Source organism: Primulina eburnea, chromosome 16, assembly GCF_022965805.1.
Source record: "Primulina eburnea isolate SZY01 chromosome 16, ASM2296580v1, whole genome shotgun sequence".
In the NCBI taxonomy this organism is placed as follows: domain Eukaryota; kingdom Viridiplantae; phylum Streptophyta; class Magnoliopsida; order Lamiales; family Gesneriaceae; genus Primulina; species Primulina eburnea.
The window spans coordinates 4215965-4231371 of record NC_133116.1 but is presented as its reverse complement, the minus strand read 5'-3'; the positions used below and the strand labels follow the sequence as shown (position 1 = coordinate 4231371).

Sequence of the window (15407 nt, the reverse complement as noted above, 5' to 3'; positions counted from 1 at the left end):
TGTGACTTGCTATTGTTACGTATTGCTGCTGACTTTTAATCTTGTTGGTTATTCGTCATTACTCTTAGCTTTGTGCACTTCTCCTTCTAATCGCGAATCCCTGTCACTGCTAGGGCTTTTCGCTGATTCTCTATCTTCTGTTGATTTTGGGTAGTTCTTGTTATTGTGGAGACCATATTACTGATTTTGCTTGAGTGACACTTCTGGGTTTTTCGATTGTTGCATATTGTCCTTGATAACTGGTCTTGTGCTCTTATTTCCATTGTGCTGACTTTGTGTTCGACGAATTGTCACAATGACTGATCAGAATACTGCTACTAGTTCTCGTACAGTACAACAATCTTCTGCTCATGATATCTTGGAAACTAACAATGGCCAGAACACCGTAGAGATTATTGCTGCTCATACTACGGATGGGAATGGAAATACGCACGCTAATGAAGGTACTTCGCATATCTCTGATAATACCAATAATCCATCAAAGATGAGCACACGTCCTGTTATATCTGAGATGCCTTCCAAGAGAATTAAAGTCTCGTATGCCAGTTTGTTTAAGAATAATAGAATGGCCAATGATAATTACAAGCTTGAGTTTGTGGAAACCGGTAATGATATCCTCACGTTTGACATTAATGATGTCGACTCTATTGAGGATACTTATGGTATATGCCTTCTTGGTTATGTAATTAGTGGAAAACCCCCTACTGCAGCTTTATTTGATTTGGTTAGAAGATGGGGCTCTGATGTTAAGTTCCAAACTCATGAAAGTGGTTGGATTGTCTTTACTTTTCCAAATGTGGAAGCTAAAGAGCGCATCTTGAATGGAGGAACTTACATGGTTTTTGGGTTTCATTTGTTTCTTAAAGAAATGCCGAGATGTTTCAGATTTAGAGAGGAAGACATGAATACGGTGCCATCTTGGGTCCAAATACATGGTTTACCACCGGATTGTTGGAATTTCAAGATATTGAGTAAAGTGGCTTCTCGAATAGGCACTCCAATCCATATGGATATGCTCACATATCAGCGGAAAAGAGTTAGATATGCCCGAGTTTTGATTGAAACTGAAACGTCCAAGCCAAAACCTACTGAAATGAAAATTGTTTTACCAATTGGTGATGTGGTCATTACCTTTGAATATGAACAAGAACTGAAAATCTGCCCAATTTGCCACAAGGTAGGCCATACTAGGGAAACTTGTGTTCATCAAAATCACCATGGCAATCATGGCACGAATGGTAATGTGGAACAAAATGGCACAAACTCAAAGCGTGCTCGTTCTAAGAGTGTCACTTGGAGATCAGGCCCTTCTAGGGGGCGTTCTGCTGCGAGGAAAACATCGAGAACAGGTGCTTCGCATAATTCATCAAGAGCAACAGACATAGGGGGTGACAATACTACTGCCATACCTAATGATGTTGCTGATAAATCTGTCATTCAATCTGATGTATTGCATAATACTGCAGATACAGGTGCTGGACAAGAGTCTCCTGTTATTGATAAAGGTAAGAAGCCAATGGACTGTGATCACGTTGGAACGAATAGTTGTAAAGATGGCGCAAGTGCTCCTGCTTTCAAAACAGTCACTAACAAAAAGAATAATAAAAAGAACATCAAGAAGAAGAATAAAGGGGAGAAATCAAGGATGTGGTAACAATAAAGAGATGACAGATTTTTTCGAAGATATGGAGGGAACAATGAAAAGGGGCGGCAACCCAAAATTGCCTTTGGTTCCCAATGAAAATGGCTTGTTGGAATGTTAGAGGTTTCCATAAACCTCTAAAACAAAAGAGTGCCCAATCTCTCATGAGCACTCATAGGATTGATGTATTTGGTATTTTAGAATCGAAATTCGATGATATGGCTCTCAACAACATGTTGCGTGTAAGATTCCAAGGTATGCATGTCGTTAATAATTTTCATCTTAGTACAAAGGGCAGAATTTTTGTTTTATGGAACCCCTTGGTGGTTGATCTTGATGTCATTGGCTTGCATGAACAATATATCCATGTTAGAATCACTTGTCGCAGAACACAGCATACATTTTATGCTACTTTTGTGTATGGGCTTAATACAATTTGTCAAAGAAGATTGTTATGGAATGATTTGATTTCTTTTGGTACTACTTGCCGTGAGCCTTGGATGTTGTTGGGTGATTTCAATAATGTCCTGTCTCAGGAAGAGAAACTTGGGGGACTTAAAGTTAAGAATTATGAAACAAAGGACTTTGTTGAGTGCATTAATTCTATTGATCTCACTGATTTACGCTATATTGGTTGTTTTTATACATGGCTCAGCCCCCATGTGCGTTGTAAGTTAGATCGGGTGCTTGTTAATAGTCATTGGTTCAGCTTGAATACCGTGGGCTTGGCAGAGTTTTTGGCTCCGGGATGTGTTTCTGATCACACTCTTTCTATTGTATCTTTTCTTGATAATGTTGGGCAGCAGAAAAGACCATTCAAATTTTTCAATATGTGGACTCTAAGTGATAATTTCGAGATATTGGTCAGGAATAATTGGAAGTGCAGAGAACGTGGTACAGAACAGTTTAGACTCAAGCATATGTTCAAACGATTAAAGAAGCCACTTCATGAGCTCAATCGAAATAATTTCAGTCATATATCTGTGCGTGCAGGTAAAGCTAAGCAGGAACTTGTTGCCTTGCAAGAATCACTACTGAATAATGATATTGTGACTGATGGTTACAAAGATGTCAGACACAAGGCAGAGAGATTGTTGGAAGCGAAGAGATTATTCATTGCTCAGAAGGCGAAGATCCAATACACAAAGCAAGGTGATCGATGTACTAAGTTCTTTTATGATCTTATAAAGAGAAACAACAAGCGTAATGCTATTGTGGCTCTTACAAAATCTGATGGTTGCACAACTACTGATATGGCTGAAATTGCAAATGAGTTCATTATTCACTACAAGAGTCTCTTGGGATCTAAAGTAACCACAACAAACTTGCATTCCGACAGTCTACTTGATGGGCCGAAAGTTCAGAGTGATGAATGGCAGAATCTTGTTAGAGTTCCAACTAGAGCGGAAGTCGATGCTGCACTTTTTGATATTGATAATGACAAAGCCCCTGGTTCGGATGGGTATGGTGCATTCTTCTTCAAAATTACTTGGCATATTATTGGCTCGGATGTATCAAAGGCAGTATTTGAATTCTTCAGAAATGGGAAACTACTGAAACAATGGAATCATTCGATAATATCCTTGATACCGAAAATGGCTGCTGCTTCTTCGGTAAATGATTATAGGCCTATATCATGTTGTACTGTATTTTACAAGATAATTTCAAAGATGCTTGTTAACAGACTGAGACAGGTTATTGGTAATTTGGTTGATGGTGCACAAGCGGGCTTCATTGAAGGTAGATCGATAGTTGATAACATTCATTTGGCACAAGAACTACTACGGAAATATGCTAGGAAACGAGGCTCACCACGATGCATGCTCAAAGTTGACTTAAAGAAGGCGTATGACACTGTTAATTGGAGCTTCTTGAAACATGTTCTGTCATTCTTGAATTTTCCTCCAACCTTTGTTGATTGGATCATGGAATGTGTGTCAACAACTTCGTACTCAATTGTGATAAATGGGCATTTTCACGGACATTTTGAGGGGCAAAGAGGACTTCGTCAAGGTGATCCTCTATCTCCCTACTTGTTCACTTTGTGCACCGAAGTTTTAGCAAGAGATTTGAAGCGCATGTCACGTAATAATAATTTTGGATTTCATCCTAAGTGCCAAAAATTTTCAATCACGCACTTAGCCTATGCTGATGATTTATTGTTGCTTTCGAGAGGAGATGTGTGTAGTGTTGTTATGATTATGCGTTGTTTGAATAACTTTGGGGATATGGCGGGATTAAGGATCAACTTCTTGAAATCAGATGTTTACACTGCAAGTGTTTCGGATACTGTTAGACAGGAAATCATTGATGCCACTGGATTCACGCATGGGCAACTACCATTTCGGTATTTGGGTGTTCCACTTGCGGGAAGAAAATTGACAGCATCGAATTACAGTGCCCTGGTCGATGCAATCTCATACAAGATCTCTTCCTGGCCAAGGAATTCTTTATCACATGCAGGGAAACTTGAGCTTATCAGGTCAGTTGTCCAAGGAATTGAATGTTATTGGTTATCTATACTTCCACTTCCTTCGTGCGTTATTGATAACATTTATTCATTGTGTCGGAAATTTGTGTGGCCAACCAAACACCCACCTATTGCTTGGGTTGAACTTTGCAAGCCAATTGAAGCAGGAGGTTGGGGGTTGAAAAATTTGAAAGCGTGGAATAAATCTTTGCTTGCGAAAACGCTTTGGAATATTCATAGCAAAAAAGATTGTCTTTGGATAAAATGGGTAAATCATGAATACAGCCATTTTCAGAATGTTTGGAGTTGGGATTGGCACAAAGAACAATCACAGCTTATAAAACAAATTATTGCCATTAGAGACGAAATGATTGCTGCTCATGGATCAGTCTCGGATGCGGTTATAAAATTGGAGAAGTGGTTTGGGGGCATTAAGGGGTTATCTAAGGTATATGATTTCTTTGTGGGCAGATGGAACAATTGGCCTTGGAAACCTCTAATCGCCAAATCTTGCATAATGCCGAACCACAGGTTTAATTTATGGCTTGTTGCTCATCGTAAATTGCTTACTAGAGATAGGCTAGGTTACCTTGATGATAGATCGTGTGTACTCTGCAACTTTGCTGTTGAATCTGTTAACCACTTGTTCTTTGATTGCCCAATCTCACAAGCAATATGGAACATTATTCGATCTTGGCTTGGCATGCGAAAACTTATGAGATCGTTGTCTTCTGTGCTTGCTGCGTTTAGAAGTGTGTACCGAGGTACATCTGCATTGAATAAGATGCGCTGTGTTGCGCTAGGGGCTACGGTTTATCAGATTTGGAACATAAGAAACAGGACAATCTTCGAACATGAGCAACTAGATATGGATGGAACTATAATGAAGATCAAGATTCATGTGCTGCGGAGCGTACCAAATGCTGACAATGTAATTTAATTTTGGACTCTGGGCTATGGTTCATATGATTACAGACTAATTATGCTAGATTGATTTGTCCCTGGGGATGCCCAGTGTATTTGTATCTGTACTAACTTTTACCTATTTTAATGAATCATTCATTAAAAAAAAAAAAAAAGAAGCAGCTTCCTTTGAACTTTACTTACAAAAGGAGGCTGCTTCAGGCGGCAAATTTAAACCATGATTCATCAAATTAAAAGAATAATAGCATAGCTGCAATAGTAACAGTGAATACTCTTCAAGAAGATGAACCATACATAAAAAGTTTTAAAAACTATTATATAGTCTTGAGCCAAAATTACATCCGCTGTTCATATCCTTGCGGGTCTCTCTTTTTATATATAGTCGATATACCTATAAAAATGTGGGTGATGAACAAAATTTTTGCATTTGTGATTTTAAATACACTTGAATGCATTTTGTAGAGTTATTTTTACAATATTATTTTTCCCCAAGAACCAAATGATTCCTGGCCCTTGGGATTATATTTTATTTTTTAAAAAGTTTTTCTTTAAAGATTTTTTTTAAAAAAAATTATATGAAAAAACTTAGACAACGAAAAAATTAAGGATTAATTAGTTGACAATGTTGACACTTCAACTGCGTCAAAGGTGAATATTTTAGATGAAGTTATTCAGCAATGACTATTTATGATACATAATCGAAAGACAAACATAAATAATTTGATAAAGTATTAACTTTGGAACGGTAAAATACGCCTATTAATAAATTTTATGTCTTTTAAACTATTCGCATGTTGTTGGAAAACATACTCTCTTTTAGCAAAGATATATATATTCTATTTACATCGTTTTTCATGAATTAATTTTCAGCCAATAAAAAACAGTGTTTACTATTTCTATGTCCAATAACCCACATTATTAAATTACTTGAGTTGTATTTAGTACTATCTCTAATTTATATAATAAATACATTGCTATTGTTCATAGATTTTTGGCACATTAATTAGTTATTAGTAAATAAATAAATAAATATTGTTATATTTTCAATTGAAGATATATACTGTTTCAGTATATACTCCTAGGATAAAGAATATTTGTTCTAGTAATAAAAGATTTATGCCTTGGTCACGTAATTAAATTAATTAAGTAAAATATTTTTACATATTTTAAGGGATAAATTTTTGACGCATTGAATTTCTAGGCAAATTATAAACGACATTAGATATTTACATATTAGTTTTCAGGTTAATTAGCAGTCACGCTCTATTTATGGATGAATAATTAAGTTTGTTTTTTTTTTTGTTCTGTCGAGTAATTATATTAGAAAATGAGTTGAACGAGTTAATTTCTTGTAATTGAGCAGATTTCAATTATAGTTGTAATGAAACAATATATTAAATATTAAATCTTTATATTATATATTTACATATTATTAATAAAATGTGTAATAGATTTCAAATGACTCTATGATTGGAAAACTTGAAATTCAAAAATATTATATAAACATATAAGTGGTAGATTTAAAGTCTATAGTCTTGTATTTCTACTCAATAAATATAAAATTATATTGTGAATTTGTTTATTTGTATATATGTTACTTTGTATATATATAAATAAAATTAATTAAAATTTTCCCTTGTAAATAAAATAATCTCTAAGACACATGTTCAGACTACCAGCAAAAACCTCAGTAAATGGCCGAACCTCCAAGAAGCTCAAAAACCTCGAGTTCATGTTCATTTGCCGTGCAAAGCTACAATCTTTTCTCAAACCCCTTTCAAGGATTGTGTTCTTGCGCCTATACACACCCTCCTCGCTTCCCAAATCGTTGATGAACCAAATTACCCTAGCATTCCACCAAGAAAATCTTCAACTGATTGACCCTCAAAATCTGGCTCAGGTACAACCTTGCCACGTGGGAATCGTCCTGCATAATCTTGTGACGAAACCCAGCTCGGCGGTGATGTTTTTTCAGTGGTGTGAAGTAGTTCTTGGCTTTAATCACACGCTTGATTCGTACGTTAACTTCTTGTGTTTGCTGTTGAGTAGGCGTAATTTTGATGAGGGGAGGTGGGTTTTCGCTAAAATGATAGAAAAGTTTCACGTTTCTGATTTTGATGTGGTGCTCGTGGATGCGTTGTTTATGATATATGGCTTGAATAAGAGTACTGTGTACAGTTTTATCGTGGATACTTATTGTGCTCTTGGGTTGATTGATCGTTCGATCGAGCGATTTTACATGATGTGTGAAAAAGGAATTGTGTTGTCGAATTATGCCTTGTTGAAATTTCTAAATAGTTTGGTTGATTTGGGGCGTGTTCCAGCTGTTCTTGATGTGATTGGTAAGTTTCAAAATAGGTTGATGAGAGGGCAGACGCAAGATTTTGATTTTTACAGTTTTGTGATGAATGGTTTCTTGAAAAAGGGTGAGATAGCGATGGGGCTGCAGTTTCATAGTAAGATGAAAGAGAGAGGGTTTCATGTTGATATTGTTTCGTGTAACAAGATTTTGAGCCGCCTATGTAAAGTTAATAGTATGAACTATGCTCACAAATTGTTTTTGCTGATATTAGAAGTAGGCCCCGTACCGAGTGTAGTGACTTTTAGCACTTTGATCAAGGCTTGTTGTGAGGAGGGGAACATGGGATATGCTTTTGAGCTTTATAATTTGATGACTGGGAAAGGGATAGACCCTGACCTTATCATGTATAGTATCCTTATTGATGGTTTGTTCAAAGATGGCAAATTGGAGGAGGGTCACCGCCTTCTTTCAGTTGCTCTGAATAAAGGGATTAAGTTAGACACGGTGCTTTTCGGGTCCATTATTGATGCTTATGTACAAAATGGAGATATATTTAAGGGAGTTGAAATATATAAGAAAATGTTGATGGAAGGGAGCACGCCGAGCGTAGTCATCTATGGCATCCTTGTAAACGGTTTTTGCCAAAGTGGTCAACTTCTTCTGGCTTCTAGCATTTTGGGTCAGCTTATGAAACATGGTATCAAACCCTCGATTGTAATTTATAGTTGTCTTATTGATGGATTTTTCCGGGCGGGTAATTTGAAAGATGGGATTTTTATGTTCAAAGATATGGAAAAGAATGGATTTATTCCTGATGCAATAGTTTACAACATCATTATGAATTGTCTCTGCAAACACGGCCGAATGGATGATGCACTTTTGTTCTTCTACCGAGCTGTGAATAATGAAATAGCACCAAACATATATATGTTTAACTCCTTAATTGATGGTTGGTGTCAAGTAAAACAGATGAATAATGCGATAAAAGTGTACATGCAAATAGGCTCTTATGGTATAAAACCAGATTTAGTGACTCATACAGTGCTTCTCAAAGGTATGCTTGAGAGATCAAGATCGATTGAGGCTTTAAGTTTTTTCTTTCAATTATTGAAGATAGGTCCTCCCCCGGATGTTGTAACATTTTGTGCTCTCATCAATGGACTATGCAAGCTCAAGAATCTGACCGCTGGATTGCGGATTTTCATTATCATGGTTATGAACGGTGTAAATCCTGACGTAGCCATCTTTAATGCTCTTATTGATTCATTTTTCAAGGAATGTCAGATGAGATATGCTGTGGCCTTATTCAGACAGATATTAGTGCATGGGCCAGAACCTGACGTTGTGACATATAACACATTAATCTGTGGTTACTGCTCTATGAAAATGTTACACAAGGCAGTTCAGCTATATGAAATACTGAAATATAAGCCTGGCAAAGTAAATGTAATCACATATACTATACTGATCGATGCATATTGTAAAGAAGGTAAAATAGATGATGCCAGGTCATTATTTTCTGTTATGCTGGAAACAGGTCCTATACCGAATGTTGTTACACACAGTTGTTTGATTGATGCATACTTTAAATCATGCAATACGGAAAATGCTTTCGAGCTTTACGAAGACATGCTTCAGAAGGGTTTGTCTCCAACTATTGTCTGTTACAGTATCTTGATCGATGGTCTTTGCAAAAGTGGGTCGATGGAGGAAGCATCAGTTGTGTTCTATTCTGCTCTAAGCAGGGGATTAATGCCCGACACAATAGCCTATGGGATTATGATTCATGGTTACTGTAAGGCTGGTAGGCTTGAGAATGCTTTATCTTTATACAACCGGATGCTGGAAGATGGTGTTGTTGGGGACTGGATCATGCAACGTGTTCTTGTTAAGTATAAGCTGCTAAATTCTAACAGAGAGGATCAAAGTACCCAGTTGCATGTGGTGGAGGATAGGTCGTTCTAATACAAGAGGCTGACTGTCAATTCAAATGAAAAAGATGATGGTAAATATTTCATACCTTAATTTGTAGATCCTGTAAAACGGTAAAATTTCCCGTTGTTTGATCTCTGCCATTTTACAGCATCTTCGAAATCGATTCAACTGACACATTGTAAACATAGTCCTGCTGGGTGTTGTAGCTGATTTACTTTTTTTCTAATGAACTGAGCTCATTTACTAAATCGGTGATTCTTTCGCCCATTTCACCCAGAGTTTCATTTGTTTCCAAATTCCATCTGAATTTTTTTATATTTTCATTATAAGAATGTATTTTATTTTATCCACACTGACCTCAGAATTGTCTTCACCACACGTCTGGGGTTATAGGAATCAATCACCACCTTCTACATGCTGATATAGAATATCGTGTTCTTGGAATTACATCTATATAACTCTCTTTTTATGTAATTATGCACCGTTCGGTTCAAATGATAAAAAGATGAATGATGTATGATATATGGATAGTAGAATGATTTATGACTCTGATCTATTAGAAATTGAATCAAACGTTAGATGAAATAATTATGTGTAATCAATCAGTGTTTTATATTGCACACTAAACGGTGTCTTAGTAGAGTCTACCGTACTAAGTATACAATTATAATCAAACGACGGGCTTCAAAGGAGCTTACAATTTGTGTACTAATATTTGAATCAATTGCTGTAAATGCTTAATGTGTGTGTGAAGCCCTCCTGTAGGTAAAATCTCTCCTTGCGTGTTTATGATGCTCCAGTCCACAATAAGGCTCAAATTCATAATACATAAATAAATAGATCTGAAAACAACATTGAAGATTTGATGTGTTACAGGTTACTTGATGGATGCAAAAGTCTTCACTCTCACAACTCGCTCATGTTTGTCTTCCGAAGTAACATCAATTCTTAATGTTGGATTTTCTCTATAGTTTTGGCCTTTGTAGATGTATTTGTTTGTTTTAATTATCTGAATAAGCAATCTGGTGAAGTGGTAGGGGCCTTATGAATTTTTTTAACAGGTTGTAATAAAAAGAATGAAGAAGAATTATTTTTTCGAATTCGACTTGCTAATTCTTTTGTTCTGGTATTGCAATTCTACTTGGTTTTGTGACAGGAATTGAGTGGCTCAATACTCGAGTTGAAATTAATGGGTATGACGATTATACTGGATTGGAGTACAGATCAGCCGGTTGCCCTCACGAGTATTCTGTCATTAAGTACGAGAAAACTTCACTTTGCGTCATTTTAAAGCAGATCAGTGTCACATTTCGTCCAATTTTTGTCGGAATGGGATTAAATGTGATGTGATGCCCCGATGAAGCAAGAGACACGTTCTAAAGCATGATTCGAAAATGCAATTCCTCTCCAGCACACACGGATCAACGCAACCCAGTTGAAATATCGTTTTTCTCGAATCCAGAGGTACTGACATAAACAAATACAAATTAAATACGAAGAATAGTAGATTTTGCTGACATTGGCTTAAATTTGATATTTAACATGATGTAAATATTGTGAAAAATTATGTTGCTTCATGTAAAAAATTGATGGTTTACCTGTCATATACTGATGTTCTAGATCTCTGGAGGAGATGGGTCTGGTTTGGATAGCTCCGAGGACAACGAATGATTTATTTGCGGCTGATCTAGGGTGCCAGCTTGGTAGGAGGGGGAGAGTGTTTTAGACAGTAGCAGTTCATTGTATTTGAAGATATATCTGGAAAATAACAAGAGAATTTTTGAAGATATATCGGAATCGAGTGTAATGTTAGGAAAAGATCAAGTTGCGGGTTTCGTTGTGGATTGGCAAATTCGCGTATTGTGTTTGAATTTGATTTTAGATATATTTTCGTTACTATTGTATTTTTTGATTAAACCGTTTGGATTTGAGAAACAAATTAAAATTACTTTTGTTCAAAATGTATTCCTTCATATTTGATAAAATCGAATCGGTTGATCTGAAGACATGGACGTGATATCCCCAGTGGAGATTCAAGAACCCTCGGAAAATTCTTAGATACGTCTGGTATAAAAAGATTAAAGCAACAATGATCTCGAGATCCACGTAAAGAATAATACCCTCAATAAGGAGTAGAAAAAAATATCGAACATTCAGGTATACAGTATTTATCGTACCGTAAAATATCGCACTTATTGAAGTACTTTTCGGTAAGATACGATACGGATAAGTTCTGTATCCACATGAGTATGACATTCAAAAAATTCGCTATTTCAATATATACCGAAAAATATTCATATAAGCATGCTCAGATGATAAACTTCAGATTTTCGGTACGGTATTTATAACTTTTGAAACAATTTAATCAAATAAAATTCGAGCCAGACTTCAGATGCTCCCAAATTAAGCACGCTCAGATAATAACAGTTCATACACTCCCTGAAGTTTGCTTTTATTTTAAACTTTAGATAAATCACAGTTACGCCCCTTGTTGTAAAGGTGAGTTAATTATGTATTTATTCAAACTTCACACAAACTTGATATAATTAGACTTGGTTTCAAGTAGTTCAACGCAATGTTCTCCAAACCGGACCGGACCGGCCGGTCGGACCGGTTCAACCGCGAACCGGCCCCCAGACCGGTCCGAAGATAAGTAAAAACCCGGAGATAAGTAAAAACCCGGATTAGCGACGGTTTTTAAAAACCCGTCGCAATTAGCGACGGTTGTTAGTAGCGCGGTTGTTAAAACCCGTCGCCACTAGCGACGGTCTTTTAAAGACCGTCGCTACTTGCGACTGTTATTAAAAAACCGTCGCAAGTTGTGGTGTAATTTAAATTTTTGAATTTGAAAAGTGACGTTTATTTGGATATTTGTTGTAATTTTCATCTTAAAAATTAAATCAAAACTATAAAACATAAATAATCAATATTTTACTATTTTATTTATTTATAAAATAAATAAAATATTAATTTTATTGATCCGGTTCGACCGTCCGGTCGAACCGGTTGAACCGGTTGAACCGTTTTTTAAGGCTTGACCGGTTCGATTAACGGTCCGGTTATAAAAACACTGGTTCAACGTAATTCAGCCATGGTTGAGTTACCAGACGAAAATAATCTGTACGAAATTAACTGAAACAACAACATAACATAAACGATCGTGACAAATATCCGAAGCACGAATAGAACGCAAGTAACTAACAACAGATACCACAAGCATCATAACATAGAGTAAACCAAAGACGAACAGTACTTGATTCAAGAAAATCAGCATGCAGCTGCTGCTTCTTCCTTCAGTTGCTTCACCTTAGTGATGTAATCACTCATCGCTTCATCACAGGATTTTCCTGCAAGAATTTGACAAAACAGAATTAAAACGAGCAGCAAGCATGATGATCAAGTTGTCAAATGACAGTAGTTAAGGAATATGAAGAAAAGTTTGTTTGACTGAGAATGGATGCGACTAATATACCTTCGTTGGCTTTCCATGCATCCCACTTCGCCCTATCCCTCTGGTTAAAAATACCAGGACGGCCTGTTTTTGGATACAGTGAATGTATTTTTTTTTACCATGACCATGCAGAGGAAAACAGAGATTATAAAATGAAATTATTTTAGTAAAACACTGACTTGTGTTGACATTTCCGACTGTAGCTTGCTTGTAAAGCCCATACAGGATAAGCAAGTTTTCGTTGGTGGTAGTGTCGGGTAACGTCTTTGCTAACTTAGCATGCTCCTCAAATTCCTCCTAAGCCATCGAATTTTTCCAGTAAATTTTTAGCAATCATTCAAGAATAAAAAATTGAGTGAGAAAGGAGAATCTTGTACTCGTGAATACAAACACTTCTCAGAAAGAAAACAAGATCCAGCAGCGGTTGACTCTGCTTCGGCTTGGACCAACCCAATTCATCGAGATCAAAGCTGAATGAACTAATTTATAAATTGTATGCTAGTTCATATCTATCTATCTAGACTATATGTACCACTTGGAAACTGAGTCATCTACTGTGATATCCGATCTATGTGCCACTGGGTATTCATAATTCTCATATCAGTGGTTTCACAACTCTTTAAAACAACAAATACATGAAGCACAATCGAAAATGTGACATCATCAAAACCCGATTCGGATATCCAAAGATACGAGAATTTGAGATCCATATTCCACCCAATGTTCCTGGATATCGCCCTACATATAAAAACTTCTAACATCCCACGGAGGCTAAGAACATAATCGTATGTATAAAGAAATGAGAACATGGATTATTGCTTTCATTACATGAACGATCTGATTTCTAAGACGAGTGACCTCTGCTAATACAGTAGGGGACAATACGGAAAACGACCTTATGTTTCAGAATAGTTTAAAATGATATGTACATTGAAGTTATAAATTCAGTCTAGCACAAAATAACATCTAAAAGATCAAATCTTTTCACCCAAAAAATGTAAATTAGTTCACAATTTTTCGGGTGTTATTTACATAAAACTTTATACTTGAAAAACTTTCCAGATTTAGTCACTTTTCACCTCAGAGCAGAATGATTCAAGTCCTAGAAGAACGCTGATAAAAAGATCTTGGAAGACGAGGATAGAACAAGAAATCATTTTGCCACAAATTCAGAATTGATCACTACATAAATCAAACCAATTATCCTCAAAACAGATCAGCCACCATCGACTGATTCTTTCACGGAGTTTTTTAAAAAAAACCATCCTCCAATCGAGCCCAGATCCAGTACTAATCATGAATCGATCCAAAAACTGATGCATACCCACGTTAAAATCACAAAAAGCAAAAAAACATATATGGTAAAGACTAATTTCTTCACAGAATGTGTGACTTAACCATACCTTCAAACTCATGTTCTCGATTCAGTTTTCTTGGATCGGAAACGATTTTTTCTGCGCTTTGAACTGTAAATACTCGCCAGTGATGCAAGAACCCAGCTGCTTTCGTGCAGTATCTTTTCTCTATATTTAGTATAGATTATACATACTGTTTATTTTTTTTTAAATAATAAAAAAATTTAAAAAAAGTTTCAAAATATAAAAATTCTCAGGAGCCGACCTCGGGCCTTTGAGACGTCCTTCTAAAAAATATTAACTTATTTTTCAACTAATAATAACTATATTATCATACAAATAAATAATATTATTATTAAAAAATAAAAAACAAATATACAAAAATAATAAATAAAAAAATCACACTATCCGGGGTTTTTATTAAAATTAATCTAATTTTAAAAATTTTTTTCAAAAATAATTTAAAAAAAAAATCATTTCAAAACTACCCCAATCCGCGCTTACGGAGCGCGGACGCTGCACACGTGGATCAGCGTCCGCGCTCCGTAAGCCCGGACGCTGGTCTATGTCAGCATCAGATAATATTAGCGACGGAAAATATAAAAAAACCGTCGCTACTTAGCGACGGTTTCAAAAACCGTCGCTACACCGTCGCTAATACACGCGACGGTTTATAATCCGTCGCCATAACCGTCGCTAAATGAGAACTTTAATAAATTAGAATTTTAATAAATTTCAACTTTAATAAATTTGCATGATGGGCTTATACTCTTGCAAGCCCACGATCCATGTCCTCATTATATTAATCTCATTATAATCCCGATCGACGATCCAATATTATCGATGTGACAATTTCAACTTGTTTGTTGTTATGACGCACACTTTAATTTCGAGATACCTACCTCTACGCACTCTACACATAATTGTATCAACAGCGTGCACATATACGCTGCGGATAATCTTGAACTTTCAACGGCCTGCAACTTTGTAGCGTGCAATATACGTTGCGGGAAGAGAATTTGCGCGCTGCGAAAAGCCATTTTTTTGTAGGGAAGATTATGGGCGTTCAAACTTCGGATAAAAACGAAAATCCAAACCGAAGAAACCGAACACCAAACCGAACCGAAAATCGAATTTTGAAATTCAGATCTAAATATTAAACCAAAGTTTATTTGGTCGATTTCGGATTATATATGTCAAAACCGAAAAAATCGAAATTTCATTAAATTAATAATTTTTTTATATTTTTATTTATTTTATATATTTTGATATGATATTTAGTGAATGAAGAACTATTTTGAGCAATTTTTAGTTGATTGTTGTTTTCT

At 36.0% G+C, this 15407-nt stretch overlaps 2 protein-coding genes across 7 annotated transcripts; one reads left to right on the top strand and one right to left on the bottom strand.

Moving 5' to 3' along the window:
• The first annotated feature begins 6698 nt into the window (after window positions 1–6698).
• LOC140816306 (uncharacterized) lies at window positions 6699–11169 on the top strand. 6 transcript variants are annotated; one of them, XR_012114542.1, is made up of 4 exons: window positions 6699–9343; window positions 9422–9524; window positions 10335–10737; window positions 10894–11169. XR_012114542.1 is itself a non-coding variant. In XM_073175492.1 (2 exons), exon 1 carries the CDS (start codon window positions 6700–6702, stop codon window positions 9301–9303), a length of 2604 nt encoding a protein of 867 aa, XP_073031593.1. In that variant the 5' UTR covers window position 6699; the 3' UTR covers window positions 9304–9343; window positions 9422–9586. The 6 variants fall into 6 exon arrangements, 1 of the variants encoding a protein (XP_073031593.1); XR_012114539.1 differs by lacking the exon at window positions 9422–9524 and having other exon boundaries at window positions 10430–10737; XR_012114543.1 differs by lacking the exon at window positions 9422–9524.
• A 1232-nt stretch (window positions 11170–12401) lies between these two features.
• LOC140817410 (acyl-CoA-binding protein-like) lies at window positions 12402–14280 on the bottom strand. The gene is made up of 4 exons (XM_073177079.1): window positions 14128–14280; window positions 12904–13021; window positions 12746–12808; window positions 12402–12620 (listed from the first exon to the last, which is right to left on the bottom strand). The coding sequence occupies exons 1-4, from the start codon at window positions 14137–14139 to the stop codon at window positions 12541–12543; spliced, it is 273 nt and encodes a 90-aa protein (XP_073033180.1). The 5' UTR covers window positions 14140–14280; the 3' UTR covers window positions 12402–12540.
• Between the last annotated feature and the right edge of the window lie 1127 nt (window positions 14281–15407).

What these genes read in the sequence shown, in the direction of transcription:
- LOC140816306 (XM_073175492.1), top strand. Translation starts at nt 6,700, where the DNA reads ATGTTCAGACTACCAGCAAAAACCTCAGTAAATGGCCGAACCTCCAAG.
- LOC140817410 (XM_073177079.1), bottom strand. An exon ending in AGTCGGAAATGTCAACACAA is followed by an intron (nt 12,809 to 12,903) that starts GTCAGTGTTTTA and finishes ATCCAAAAACAG; the next exon opens with GCCGTCCTGGTATTTTTAAC. An exon ending in TGCATGGAAAGCCAACGAAG is followed by an intron (nt 12,621 to 12,745) that starts GTATATTAGTCG and finishes AAATTCTTGCAG; the next exon opens with GAAAATCCTGTGATGAAGCG.